The sequence below is a fragment of the Puma concolor genome, chromosome B3 (genome assembly GCF_028749965.1).
Source record: "Puma concolor isolate L17-30 chromosome B3, mPumCon1.1.hap2, whole genome shotgun sequence".
Classification (NCBI taxonomy): domain Eukaryota; kingdom Metazoa; phylum Chordata; class Mammalia; order Carnivora; family Felidae; genus Puma; species Puma concolor.
The window spans coordinates 122673409-122688972 of NC_141672.1; the positions used below are offsets into that span (position 1 = coordinate 122673409).

The 15564-nt window shown below is 36.4% G+C and overlaps 1 protein-coding gene across 3 annotated transcripts in view; it reads right to left on the reverse strand.

The window, feature by feature from the left end:
• The window catches only part of GABRG3 (gamma-aminobutyric acid type A receptor subunit gamma3), a 721003-nt gene that overhangs the window by 321249 nt on the left and 384190 nt on the right, over positions 1–15564 (reverse strand). For all 3 annotated transcript variants that reach the window (XM_025918918.2, XM_086711327.1, XM_025918919.2), the window contains exon 4: positions 3189–3409. In XM_025918918.2, coding sequence (XP_025774703.1) covers positions 3189–3409 — 221 coding nt within the window. The remainder of the gene's footprint in view (positions 1–3188; positions 3410–15564) is intronic.

The window sequence follows — 15564 nt, forward strand, 5'->3', positions numbered from 1 at the left end:
GAAACAAGAAAAATCTCAAAAACAAAATGTAACAGCATACCTAAAGGAAATAGAAGCAGAACAGCAGACACCTCAAACCCAGCAGAAGAAGAGAAATATAAAGATCAGAGCAGAAATAAACAATATAGAATCTAAAAAATCTGTAGAGCACATCAATGAAACCAAGAGTTGTTTTTTTGAAAAAATAAACAAAATTGATAACCCTCTAGCCAGGCTTCTCAATAAGAAAAGGGAGAGGACCCAAATATATAAAACGCGAATGAAAATTTATTACAACCAATTCCTTAGAAATACAATTATCAGGGAATACTATGAAAAATTATATGCCAGCAAACTGGACAACCTGGAGGAAATGGACAAATTCCTAAACTCCCACACACTTCCAAAACTCAAACAGGAAAAAAATAGAAAATTTGAACAGACCCATAACTAATGAATAAATTGAATCAGTTATCAAAAACCTCCCAACAAATAGGAGTCCAGGAGCAGATGGCTTCCCTGGGGAATTCTACCAGACATTTAAAGCAGAGTTAATACCTATCCTTCTCAAGTTCCAAAAATTAGAAAGGGAAGGAAAACTTCCAGACTCATTCTATGAAGCCAGCATTACTTTGATTCGCAAACCAGACAGAGACCGAGTGAAAAAAAGAGAACTACAGGTCAATATCCCTGATGAATATGGATGTAAAAATTCTCAACAAGATGCTAGCAAATCAAATTCAACAGCATATAAAAAGAATTATTCACCATGTTCAAGTGGGATTCATTCCTGGGCTGCAGGGCTGGTTCAATACTTGCAAATCAATTAATGTGATACATCACATTAATAAAATAAAAGATAAGAACTATATGATCCTGTCAATCAACGCAAAAAAAGCATTTGGCAAAATTCAGCATTGTTTCTTAACAAAAACCTTCAAGAAAGTCGGGATAGAATGAATATACTTCAACATCATAAAAGCCATTTATGAAAGGCCCACAGCTATTACCATCCTCAATGGGGAAAAACTGAGAGCTTTCCCCCTGAGATCAGGAACACGACAGGGATGTCCACTCTCATCACTGTTGTTTAACATAGAGTTGGAAGTCCTAGCCTCAACGATCAGACATCAAATTGAAATAAAATGCATCAAAATTGGTAAAGATGAAGTCAAGCTTTCACTTTTTGCAAATGACATGATACTGTACATGGAAGACCCGAAAGACTCCAGCAAAAGTTGGCTGGAACTGATACATGAATTCAGCAAAGTCACAGTGTACAGAATCCATGTACAGAAATTGGTTGCATTTTTATAAACCAATAATGAAGCAACAGAAAGACAAATAAAGAAACTGATCCCATTCACAATTGCACCAAGAAACATAAAATACCTAGGAATAAACTTAACCAAAGATATAAAAGACCTCTATGCTGACAACTATAGAAAGCTTATGAAGGAAATTGAAGAAGGCACAAAGAAATGGAAAAACATTCCATGCTCATGGATTGGAAGAATAAATACTGTTAAAATGTCAGTACTATCCAAAGTAATCTACACATTCAAGGCAATCCCAATCAAAACTGCACCAGCATTCTTCTCAAAGCTAGAACAAACAATTCTAAAATTTGTATGGAACCACAAAAGACTTTGAATAGCCAAAGTAATATTGAAGAAGAAAACCAAGGTGGGAGGTATCACAATCCCATACTCTAGCCTCTACTACAAGGCTGTAATCATCAAGAAAGTAGGGTATTGGCAAAAATAAATAAATAAATAAATAAATAAATAAATAAAATACAAAACAAAACAAAAAAAAAACAGACACATAGATCAATGGAATAGAATAGAGACTCCAGAATTGGACCCATAAATGTATGGCTAACTAATCTTTGATAAAGGAGGAAAGAGTATCCAATGGAAAAAAGATAGTCTCTTTAACAAATGGTGCTGGAAAAACTGGACAACAACATGCAGAAGAATGAAACTAAACCATTTTCTTACACCCTACACAAAAATAAACTCAAAATAGATGAAAGACTTAAACGTGAGACATGAAACCATAAAAGCCCTAGAGGAGAAAACAGGCAACATCCTCTTTTACCTCAGCTGTAGTAATTTCTTCCTCAACATGTCTCCAAATGCAAGGGAAATAAAAGCAAAAATGGACTATTGGACCTCATCAAGGTAAGGAATTTCTGCACTCCAAAGGAAATAATCAACAAAACTAAAAGGCAAATGACATAATGGGAGAAGATATTTGCAAATGACCTGTCAGATAGAGGGTTAGCATCCAAAATCTATAAAGAACTTACCAAACTCAATATTTGAAAAACAAATAATCCAGTGAAGAAATGGGCAGAAGACATGAATAGACACTTTTCCAAAGAAGACATTAAGATGGCCAACAGACACATGAAAAGATGCTCAATGTCACTCCTCATCAGGGAAATACAAATCTAAGCCACACTTAGATATCACCTCATGCCGGTCAGAGTGGCTAAAATGAGCAAACCAAGAAACTATAGATGCTGGAGAGGCTGTGGAGAAATGGAAAACATCTTGCACTGTTGGTGGTAATGCAAACTGGTGCAGCAGCTCTGGAAAACAGTGTATAGGTTCCTCAAAAAATTAAAAATAGATCGATCCTATGACCCAGCAATAACACTGCTGGGAATTTACCCAAGGGATACAGGAGTGCTGATGCATAGGGGCAATGTTTATAACAGCACTTTCAACAATAGCCAAATTATGGAAAGAGCCTAAATGTCCATCAACTGATGAATGGATAAAGAAGATGTGATTTATATATACAATGGGATACTACTTGGCAAAGAGAAAGAATGAAATCTAGCCATTTGCAGCAACATGGATGGAACTGGAGGGTATTATGCTAAGTGAAATAAGCAAGTCAGAGAAAGACAGATACCATATGTTTTCACTCATATGTGGATCTTGAGAAATTTAACAGAAGAACATGGGGGAAGATAAGGGGAAATAAAAGTTACAGAGAGCGAGGGAGGCAAATCATAAGAGACTCTTGGATACTGAAAACAAACTGAGGATTGATGAGGGGTGGGGGAAAGGGGAAAGTGGGTGATGGGCATTGAGGAGGGCACTTGTTGGGATGAGCACTGGGTGTTGTATGGAAACCAATTTTATCATAAATTTTATCATAAAAATTTTTTAAAAAATCCACCAACATCTCACCTTAAAGTGTAAAGGATTTTCCCATCATTCCAAATTCTGAGGAGCTGATTGGGGGTGGTGATCCAGTGAGCCTCTGCAGTTTTAGAATTGCGGAAGATTGTATCTGGAATCCATATTAATCCCACCATGTTGCTGTTCAGAGTGAGTATTTTCATTGTACTGTTGAATCGAAGGCGACTGTCTGTCCAGGTCTGAGCAAAAAATATATCAATTTGGTATTCCTGAAACAGAGAAAAATGAGAGGCAACATCATTCTATTAGTAAATTTTCTGTATGCTTTATTTCATTTGTCAAGAGTTTGGTTTTCCCTCATGTATACACCCTTATCCCCCATGTACCTTTCTGTCAGTGCTTGGTATAGTGCCTGGCTCAACATAGCACACATTTTAACAAATGATAACCAGTATTATTAGGCAATAATGTGATAACATATGTAAAAAAGATTCTGTAAATCTTAAATTATAATAAACACATAAAGTGTGATAAGGGGCCAAGAGGTAATAGACTATAAATCAGAGCATAGATGCAGATCCCCCTGCATTCTCAAGTCCAAGCTTTGACAGGTAACACAACCTATTTAAGCCTCATTATAATCTGTAAAATGGGTAGAATGCCTACTTCCTAAATGAGGTATAAAAAAGAAAGGAAATGATTAAAGGAAAAACCTTAGTGTCTGGCATTGATCCATAAGTATTAGCTTATATAATAATTATTATCTTCACTTAAAGGCCTTCTGAAACAACACAACTCAAATCAGAAAGAAAAGTAAGAAACAAGTAACAACAAAGAACTATAAAGGTGATAGAACTCAAGCCAAACTCTGATTCAAGAGAATGCTGGTGAGGCTCAGGTGACCTCTGTAATTGGAAACCATTTGATATTCTCCGTACAGAATAAGACTTTGCTGTGACCATCAGGTGTGGGATGGTACTAATTTTACCATGAGACCTAAAGAAATGTCCAGAGACTAGACTACCTCAGAGGCATTTCCCCTAATCACAGTTTAAAGCAATCAAGCCCATAGTAAGGAGGATCTAGATGCAGACTATTGGAGATTTTTATATCTTTTAGTTTCCTTTACATATTAGATATTATAAATGAATTGATCTTACAGAGTGTGGGTTCAGTAATCCTCAACAAATCCCACATTTATTCCTTACACTGAGTTTCCAGTTAAAGAATCTTTCTGAGATAGGTAATTGAACTGACCAGATCCTAGTTTTTATTAATTAATATGTTTATTTATCATATGTTTGCTGCACTGAGTATGCCAGGCCCTGCAAACCACTGAAGACCCAGCCCTGTGGCAAGAAAACTCCTTGTCCTCATGGAGCTTGTATTCTAGTCAGGAAATTAAACATACAGTTAAGGTGAAAAAAACCCAGCATGCTTGATGGTCAAATATACCAATCATAAAAAATGAGTTCAGTGTATTAGTTAATATTTCAGCTAGAAAATACAAAAGTTATCCAAGGGTTCAATATGGAAAGAATTATGTACAGAGAATCTGCATCTTGCTTAAGTGTTTGAGGAGCTGAGAGAGAAAACTCCAGGGAAGCAGCAGCTGAAGGCAGGTTGCTGTGGAAATGTCCAGAGCTGAGTGCAATCTCAACATCCAGAAGGTCCCATTCAAGTCCTTCCCTCTGTTCATGTTTCTGCTTAAACAAGCCTCTGGAGAATAATGGCCTCTGACTCTTCATCACCGTCCAGAATTTTGCACATGTTTCTCATTGACAGACTCTAAACCCAGAACTGCACAGAGACTGAGAGAGACAGAGACAGAGACAGAGAGAGACTAAGAGGAAGTTTGTGTGTGTGTGTGTGTGTGTGTGTGTGTGTGTGTGTCTACACGCATGCATGTGTGTTATTTCCTGTCATATACTAATTTAAAAATGGGTTTCAACCAGTGCTGCCATAAGTAAAATAAGTCAGACCAAACCAGATAAATACCATATGATCTCACTTCTATGTGGAAACTAAAACAAAACAAAACAAACAACTGAAGTCATGGATGCAGAGAACAGATTGGTGAATTCCAGGTGTGGGGAGTTGGAGGTGGGGGAAAAGATGAAAGGAATCAAAAGGTACAAATTTCCCATCATAGGATGAATAAGTCCTGGGGGTGTAATGTACAGCATGGTGACTATAGTTAACAATACTGTACTGCATAATAGAAAGTCACTAAGGGTAGATCTTAAAAGTTCTCATCATAGAAAAAAATATTTCTAATTATGTGGATGATGGATGTTAACTAGACTTATTATGGTAATCATTTTGTAGCATATATATGTCAAAACATTTGTATACCTAAAACTAATATTACATTAAATGTCAATTATATCTCAATAAAAAATAAAAGAAAGAAAATCAGTTTATTAACAAAAAAGAATGCTGAAACAAAACTATAACAGGCTTAGGACTGGAGATAAAGTGGCTCATGTCATGCATGGGTGAAATGCTTGGCAAAGTTGACACCTGTAATAAGGCAGAGCACATCTAATGAATGCGTAGCTCTTTGGGCAGAGGTTGGAAAAGGAACATTAATAAGAATGTGTTGGCTGCTATTGACTGCTTTTGGTAAGTTAACATAAGAAAGAAATTATCTCAGAAGATAATTGGCCAGTCTGAAAGCAGTATGAAAGAGAAAAGAAAGATAAAGCAAACAGTTTCTTGCAGGGTTAGAAGAAGCAAATACTTCTCATTCCCATCAGTAAATCAGAATATCAAGAAATGCTTTGAGAATAAAAGTTCATTGAAACTCAGCTTTGCAAAATAATCAGAATCACTGCTAAAAATCCCTAAATGGATTAAGTTGTCAACCTGTAAGATCTTTAATCATACAAACATGGCTTCAGGATATGAGACTAAGGTATGACTCTTCCATTGAAGGCTGATATGGCCAAGGTAACTATACTTAATTTAAGAGAAAGAGTAAGAGTCCATTTGAAAGCAAAAGGATGGGAGAGGCAGTGGTATGTAAAAGCAAAGGCACATGGTGAATCCTAGAATAGTGTTCACAAGAGGTCTGTGAATGTGGCTATGCACATGTGAAACTCTCCTAATAGGTAAGAAGCTGACTCGGTTTTAAGAGAGTTCTACTGCCAAAGGACCATCAAGTCAGGAAGAGACGTCTGTGACTCTTTGAAACTGAGATTATTTTTGCATTACTATCTATAATGGGCTGATTATGGCTTGGAAAACTGATCAGACCTTATTTTCCAATGCTCATTTTTTTCTCATGGCTAAAGTAGCTAGTGGAAAAAAAATAAACTCTCAGACAAGAGCCAGGAGTCAAGAGCCAGGGAGAAGAGTCCTTTGGAACCCTACATTAGGAGCAGAATTAAAGCTTAATCAAAGAAGATGCCTTCCTTCCAGGGAACAGAGCCCACTCAGGATCTGCCAATTAGAGTCTCAAAATTGCTGTGAAACCAGTGGGTTGATTGTGATGATCCTGGCTCTTCTCCATTGTTGTAGACATACCAGGTATGCTGGAGTAGGTCAAATAGCTTTTCTCTTTAGTTTAGAAGTTGATAGACCAAGAAAAACCATGTACAGAATTGATGTGGATGTCAGCACAAATACACATAACCTTGACGTTGAAGCTGGGCCTGGGTGGACCTTTTTGGTTACCTCATTTGAAGAAGGGTGGGATGTATCTTCCCTGATGTGGGAGAGATAGACAATATTTGGCAGCTAGATACAGATCATGGTGGTCACTGGTGCTCTTCACCAAGTACTGCAGCAGCCCTCCTTGTGGGCACAGAGTAGAATTGCACTTCCCCCTCCCCCTGTTGGGGCTGTGTCTGCCACCTTATTTATGATAAAGTGTAATGTGAGCAGAGTGAGGTGTGCCATTTCTGAGATGATGTTTGAAGAGCACACCTCCTTTTCAGTGTGTGAGAGACTGTGGAGCACAGCTCCTGCTGATTCATGCTGGACACATATCATGGGTGCAAAATTCCCCAGAGCAGTTTGTAAGAGGAGCAATCCACAGCCTATACCAACTGGTACCTTGGAAAATGTGGAATGGGGAGTGGAATGAGGGAGAAAGTACTGCTTTCCTTATTGAGAAGTTGACTTAGAACCAAAACCTTAGAGAGGTGCAGGAGTGAGCCACATAATAGATGGAACAAAAGACCTGGAGCAAGTTCAAAAGCATACCTGATGAGACAGTAACAATTCTGCCAGACAGAATAGACTGGATGAGGTGAGTAGGCACCTCAACTACTTGATGGCAGGATTTTAGCTTAACAATGATGATTGCTGACTATGTAACAGGCTATATTTGCACAGGGAACACACTTAGTACTTTAAATAAAATTCAGCATACGACAATGACAGTGTGACTCATACAGATATTCATACGTGTTACTTCCTTCTTTTCTTTAATACTGGTTTATCAGATAAGAGAATGAGGAGAAAAGGATGAAAAATGTTCTTCCAAGCAGGGCCAAGGCCTACCTATGTGATCAATGATAACAAATAATTGGAGAAAGTATTTGCAAATGACATATCTGACAAAGGGTTAGGGCAATATCTAAAGTCTATAAAGACCTTATCAAACTCAACATCCAAAAAACAAACAAATAGGCAGAAGACATGAATAGACAGACACTTTTCCAAAGAAGACATACAGATGGCCAACAGACACGTGAAAAGATGCTCAACATCACTCCTCATCAGAGAAATTCAAATCAAAACCATGATGAGATATCACCTCACGCCTGTCAGAATGGCTAAAATTAACATCACAAGAAACAACAGGTGTCAGTGAGAATGTGGAGAAAGAGAACCCTCTTGCACTCTTGGTAGGACCACAAACTGGTGCAGCCACTCCGGAAAACAGTATGGAGGTTCCTCAAAATGTTAAAAATAGAACTATCTTACAACCCAGCAATCGCACTAATAGTTATTTACCAAAATGATACAAAAATACAGATTTGAAGGGGTACATATACCCCAATGTTTATAACAGCATTAATAACAATAGCCAAACTATGGAAAGAGCCCAAATATTCATTAACTGTTGAATGGATAAAGAAGATGTGGTATACTGAGGTGCCTGTCTAGCTCAGTCCTAATGGACTCTTGTCCAGCTCTTGATTTTGGCTCAGCTGATGATCTCACAGTTCATGGGATCAAGCCCCATGTAGGGCTCTGTACTTACAGCACGGAGCCTACTTAGGATTCTCTGTCTCCCCCTCTCTCTCTGCCTCTCCTCCACTAGTGCTCTTTCTCTCTATCTCAAAATAAATAAATAAACTAAAAAAAAAGATGTGGTATATGTATACAACTGAATATTACTTGACAATCAAAAAGAATGAAAATCTTGCCATTTACAATGCCATGATGGAGCTAGAATGCATTATGCTAAGTGAAATAAGTCAATCAGAGAAAGATAAAGATCAGATAAGTTCACTCATTTTTGGAATTTAAGAAACAAACAAACAAACAAACAAACAAAAAACAGTTGGACACAGGGGAAGGCGGGAAAGAGAAGAAAGTGAAACAAACCACAAGAGACTCTTAATGATAGAGAACAAACTTAAGGTTGATGGAGAGAGGTGGAAGGGAGGTGGGATAGATGTGTGATAGGTATTAAGGAGGGCACTTGTGATGAGCACTGGGTGTTGTATGTAAGTGATGAATCATTGAATTTTACTTCTGAAACCAATATTGCATTGTATATTAACTAAAATTTAAATTAAAAAAAGAATACTCTCTATAAAAGTCCCAACTATATTTTACAAAAAACCTAAAATCATACAGATTTTTAAAAATCTATATTATATCAAGGATATTAAAACTCAGAAAACTTGAGGAATTTTATCAAGGTTACTCAATATGTCAAAATTTGTTTGAATTTTGGGCTCCAAAATTCTAAGTGCTTGTTTTTATTGTGTAAAAATGGCAAAACAGAGTGTCCTACAAAGGTTCTTCCTCTCCTCTATCACCTTTACTTCCTATTCCCACTAATGCACAGGTTATATACCTTCACAATAAAACATTTTAAAAATGCTGACTTGAAATCAGTAAATCATACAGCAAGATATGAGGTGCAAATGTTTCTTTACCTTCCAGTCTCTGATTATTGATACAGAGACTATAATAACCCTTCCTCCCAGTGGTTAAACTGAGGTTTAAGAGATTAAGTAATTTTCATCAAGTCCCACAACTGCTAAGCACTAATTGCTCTAAACTACACAGTTAAAATCTGTTTCCCTAGAGGTGGCTGAAATCTGGTTAGAGGAAGAAACCACCAGACATGTAAAAGGAAGAAGCCCAGTGCAGAAGTTCCCTCCGTATTCACCCTGTTTACAAACCACATGAGATTGTTTACCTTCCTCAGCTTCAGTTTCCTCATCTACACAATGGGGTGGTTGGTGTAGATTAAACGTAGGGCCCTTCCAATTGCAACATTTTATATTTCCATATTCATGCCTACATTAGCCTTCTACTGTTGAAAGTAATTTTCCATTTCACTCATTTCTGTCTTAACTTTTGCAAAAAAGATGAGATAGAATGGCTTCTACACAAGTTCTACGCCCTGCCACTAAAAGGAAATTTTATATGTTTGAATTCTACATGAAGTACAGTTATCCCCCTCATCCTTGGGGAATATGTTCCAAGAACCCCACTGAATGCCTGACACCACAGATAGTACTGGACCATATAATATACTCTTTTTTTCCCTATATGTACATACATATGATAAAGTTTAATTTACAAATTAGGCATAGTAAGAGGTTAATTATAACTGATACAAAACAGAACAATTATAACAAATATATTGCAAAAAAGTTATGCAAATGTGCTTTCTCTCTCTCTCTCTCTCTCTTTGTATCTTATTGTACTGTAGTCATCCTTCTTGTGATGATGTGAGATGATAAAATGCTTACGTGATAAGATGAGGTGAGATGAATGACATAGGCATTGTGATATAATGTTAGGCGACTACTGTCCTAACAATAGATCAGAAGGAGGGTCATCAGTTTCAGAACTGAGGTTGACTGAGGGCTATTGAAACCACAGAAAGCAAAACCAGAGATAAAGAGGGAACCATTGTTTTCAGAAACCATCTGTGAGGCTTCAGCTTACAGAGTGAGTCATGGATTCCTGTCTCCACCTCCAATATTACTTTCTTGTAAGGGAAAGGAACACCCCATGATTCTCTGGGGTTGGAGGCAGAGGGATTTGGGAGGATACTTCCTTTATTCTAAAGCCTTGCCACAAACTCCAACTCAAGATGGTATAATGTGGATAGTGTGTGTAGTGCATGGGATGGATGTTTTATTGTGTCTACATTTTACTAAATGTTGAAGAAACACTTCCCACCCACAGAGAAATATTTTTATGTTTTTCATAAACTTATTTACAATGTCACTAATCAATTTTCCTTTCTGAAGAAGAAAAAAATCATTCTTACAAATAAACATTTTATATAATTCATAAATAGCTGTGAAATTAATGTGTTTAAAATAGTAGTAAATGTAAAATGTGATAAATGTGCAGAATCCCCCAATTTAAATCATCATGCTTGTGGAGACCTTATGTTCCTAATTTGTTTTAATAATTGGAGAACTTAAAGATTCCTAAATAGGCCATGAATTGTTGCAGCATGTGGAGCATTTTGACAAAACGGAAGAAAAATTATGCTTCTTAATGATATCAATCTGTGACTTCTAAAAATTAGAAAATTACTTCCCAACACTCCTTTACTTTCCTTTGCTATAGAAGAGGGTGAAATTGATTGATTAATAAACAACTAGGACTCAGATACTGGGTTTGCAAAGGACATACATCCCAGGGACAGAGGCTATCTTCCTTGGATCTCCAGCACATCAGCACATCACCTGGTACTGATGGGTAAATATATTAGTAAAGGAAGTCATGGGAAGTTTTCTTTATAAAATTGTAATACAGATGCATGCCAATTAAAGGCTGCTCAAATATCTCAATTATGGGCAAAATGTTAGTTGAAAGTGTCAGAAGTAAAACACAAAGTTATCCAAAGCTGCTCATAACATTTGTGCTTAAACACAGTTTCTTCCACTTTCAGGTTTTCCATTTGAAAATGCACCTACCCTTTCTATCCAAACTCTCATTGTCTCAATATTCTCTATAAAAGTTTACATTTTTATCCTAATTTACAATCAAGTGGAAAATCTGTTATATTGAATCTTTATGTGCACATCAGCAAAAATTTTAAGAGGTAGGTGGTTCTGGATGAAAGTGTGTACTGTACTATGGTAAGTTATTTGCAAAAACAGCCATAAGAATTCCTTTTACTTTGTTCATGGTCTTGGGCATGTGGCTTAATAGAAAATGTAACAGCAGAAGAAACTTGGAAAGTCTTGAGTGCTGGGGTAGCCTATCTTGCTGCTCTTGGGAACCATGAAACCACCACCAAATGAATGAGATAGGCCAATCTGCCGGAAATGAGAAATGCCCATATGTTTCCATGGTATCAGCTCAAGTCAAGCCAACACCCAGAGAGGTGAGTAAAGCCATCCTTGACTAGCCATCCCAGATCAGACGACTTGCCAATCCAATCCAAGAATAATACAAAATAATAAAAAACTAGATTTTAGGATGGTTTGTTACACAGCAAACTGATAGGCTCAATCATCAGTTGTTGCACTTTTAGCATTATGATTTTCAATTCCACTCCCTTTCCTGGAAAGTTTAGCCCTTCATGGTATGTGACCTTCACATAGTCAAACCTACTAAACCTATAGCAAAGCTGGGCCCAATTTAAGTAGTATCTTTATTATCCTTAAACTATTATCTCTCTATCATCATAGCGTGTGTTGTTTGCGGTGTGGAATAACATTATAATTCATAACCAGTACAGTTCTCAGATATAATTTTGGAGTTGTTATATAGGTGTTTAAGAGTTCATTTGTATTTAGGGTATTTTTTTGGCATTTCTGTATGAAATGCAAATACCTCATTATTATTTTTTTTGAAAATGGAATATAGTGTTCCACTATCTAAAAATCATTATTTATTATGTTTTCACAAAGGGATTGGAATCAAATGATGATTTGTAATTACTGTAGTAAAATCCATGGTTGAAGAAGTTGGTATTACAGGGAAAGCAGATCAAAGAAAACCACTAGAGAGGATATTTCACTACAGAGGATATAAATTGCATTTGCACATCCAAAATAAAGAATGTCATAGAAATAGTTTCCATTTCTCACTGCTTGATGATACTTATCATCAAGATAAGATAGATACTTATCAGGAAAGTTTTCTTATCTCTGAAAATTCAAAAATGATTTAAAAATATTATTTTGTTCCTTTACAAATAATACAGGAAATGTACATTAATATTCTCATAGTTGTGTGACTCTAGTCCTCAAAAGGGGTATTAAATACCTTCTAGATGCCATAACTGGGAATGTTTCTGGGAACCAGCAGATACAGCACAAGGTGAAGGCACAGGAGGCAATCTTTGATTCTTTCTTCTTTCTTTCTTCTTTCTTTCTTTCTTTCTTTCTTTCTTTCTTTCTTTCTTTCTTTCTTTCTTTCTCTTCTTTCCAATTTTATTATTTATTTATTTATTTATTATTTATTTATTTATATATTTACATCCAAGTTAGTTAGCATATAGTGCAATAATGATTTCAGGAGTAGAACCCAGTGATTCATTCTCTCTATATAACACATAGTACTCATCCCAACAAGTATCCTCCCTAAATCCCCTTGCCAATTTAGCCCATCCCCCCACCCCAATCCCCTCCAGCAACCCTCAGTTTGTTCTCTGTATTTAAGACTCTTGTTTTGTCCCCCTCCCTGTTTTTATTCTATTTTTGCTTCCCTTCCCTTATGTTCATCTGTTTTGTATCTTAAATTCCTCATATGAGTGAAGTCATATGATTTTCGTCTTTCTCTGACTGGCTAATTTCTCTTAGTATGATACACTCTAGTTCCAGCCATATTGTTACAATGGCAAGATTTCTTTCTTTCTGATTGCCAAGTAATATTTCATTGTATATACATACCCATTTTCTTTATCCATTCATCAGTCAATGGGCATCTGGACTCTTTCCATACTTTGGCTACTGTTGATAGCACTACTATAAACATTGGGGTGGATGTGCCCTTTCGAAACAGCACACTTGTATCCCTTGGATAAATACCAAGTAGTGCAATTGCTGGGTCATATAGTAGTTCCATTTTTAATTTTTGGAAGAAACTCCATACAATTTTCCATACTGACTGCACCCCCATCAGTTTGCATTCCCACCATCAGTGCAAAAGTGTTCCTCTTTCTCTGCATCCTTGACAATATCTATCTGTTGTTGCCTGAGTTGTTAATGTTAGCCATTCTGACAGGTGTAAGGTGGTATCTCATTGTGGTTTTGATTTGTATTTCCCTGATGATGAGTGATGTTGAGCATTTTTTCATGTGTCTGTTAGCCATCTAGATGTCTTCTTTGGAGAACTGTCTATTCATGTCTTTTGTCCATTTCTTCACTGGATTATTCATTTTTTGGGAGTTGAGTTTGAAAAGTTCTTTATAGATTTTGGCTACTAACCCTTTATCTGATATGTCATCTGCTAATATCTTCTCCCATTCTGTTGGTTACCTTTTAGTTTTGCTGACTGTTTCCTTCGTAGTGTTGAAGGTTTTTATTTTGATGAAGTTCCACTAGTTCATTTTTGCTTTTGTTTCCCTTGCCTCTGTAGACATGTTGAGTAAGAAGTTGTTGTGGCAATGGTCAAAGAGTTTTGTTTTGTTTTGTTTTTTTCCTGATTTCTCCTCTAGGAACACCATTTGCTGAAGAGACTATCTTTATTCCATTCGATATTATTTCCGCTTTGTTGAAGATTAGTGGGCTGTATGTTTGTGGGTCCATTTCTGTGTTCTCTATTCTGTTCCATTGATCTATGTGTCTATTTTGGTGCCAGCACCATATTGGCTTGATGATTACAATTTTGTAATACATCTTGTAGTCTGGACTTGTGACGCCTCCAGCTTTGGTTTTCTTTTTTAGGATTACTTTTTTAGGATTTAGGCTATTCAGGGTCTTTTCAGGTTCCATACAAATTTTAGGATTGTTTGTTCTAGCTCTATGAAGAATGATGGTGTTATTTTGATAGTGGGTTGCACTGAATATTTGGATTTCTTTCAGTAGTATTGATATTTTAACAATATTTCTTCTTCCAATCCATGAGCATGGAATAATTTTCCATTTTCTGTGCCTTCTTCAATTTATTTCATAAGCTTTCTATAGTTTTCAATGTATAGATTTTTCACCTTTTTGTTTAGGTTTATTCCTAGGTATTTTATGTGTTTTTTTGGTGCAATTGTAAATGAGATCAATCCCTTGGTTTCTCTTTCTGCTGCTTCTATTTTGTGTATAGAAATGCAACCGATTTCTGTGTATTGATTTTATATCCTGTGACTTTGCTGAATTCATGTATAAGTTCTAGCAGTTTTTTGGTGGAATCTTTTGGGTTTTCCACATAAAGTATCATGTCATTTGCAAAGAGTGAAAGTTTGGCTTCCTCCTTGGTGATTTGGATTCCTTTTATTTCTTTGTGTTGTCTGATTCCTGAGGCTAGGACTTCCAACACTATGTTGAATAACAGTGGTGAGAATGAACATCCTTGTCATGTTCCTAACCTTAGGGGGAAAGCTCTCAGTTTTTCCCCATTGAGGATGATATTAGCAGTGGGTCTTTCATAGATGGCTTTTATGATATTGAGGTATGATCCTTCTACCCTTACTTCCTTGAAGGTTTTTGTCAGGAAAAGAGGCTATATATTGTCAAATGCTTTCTCTGCATCTATTGAGAAAATCATGTGGTTTTTCTTTCTCTCATTAATATGATGCATCACATTAATTGATTTGTGGATATTGAAGCAGCCCTGCATCCCAGGAATAAATTCCACCTGATCATGATCATAATACTTTATTATTGGATAAATATTGTTGGATCCAGTTAACTAGTATCTTGTTAAGAATTTTTGTATCCACGTTCATCAGGGAAATTGGTCTGTAGTTCTCCTTTGCAGTGGCATCTTTGTCTGGCTTTGAAATAAGGGTAACACTGACCTCATAAAATGAGTTTGGAAGTTTTCCTTCAGTTTCTACTTTTTGGAACAGCTTTCAAAGATAGGTGTTAACACTTCTTTAAATGTTTGGTATAATTCCCCTGGAAAGCCATCTTGCCTTGGACTCTTATTTTTGGGGGAGATTTTTTATTACTAATTCATTCCTTTACTGATTATGGGTCTGTTCAACTTTTCTATTTCTTCTTCTTTTAGTTTTGGTAGTTTTTATGTTTCTAGGAATTTGTGCATTTCTTCAGGATTGCCCAATGTATTGGCATATAATTGCTCATAATCTCTTATTGTTTGT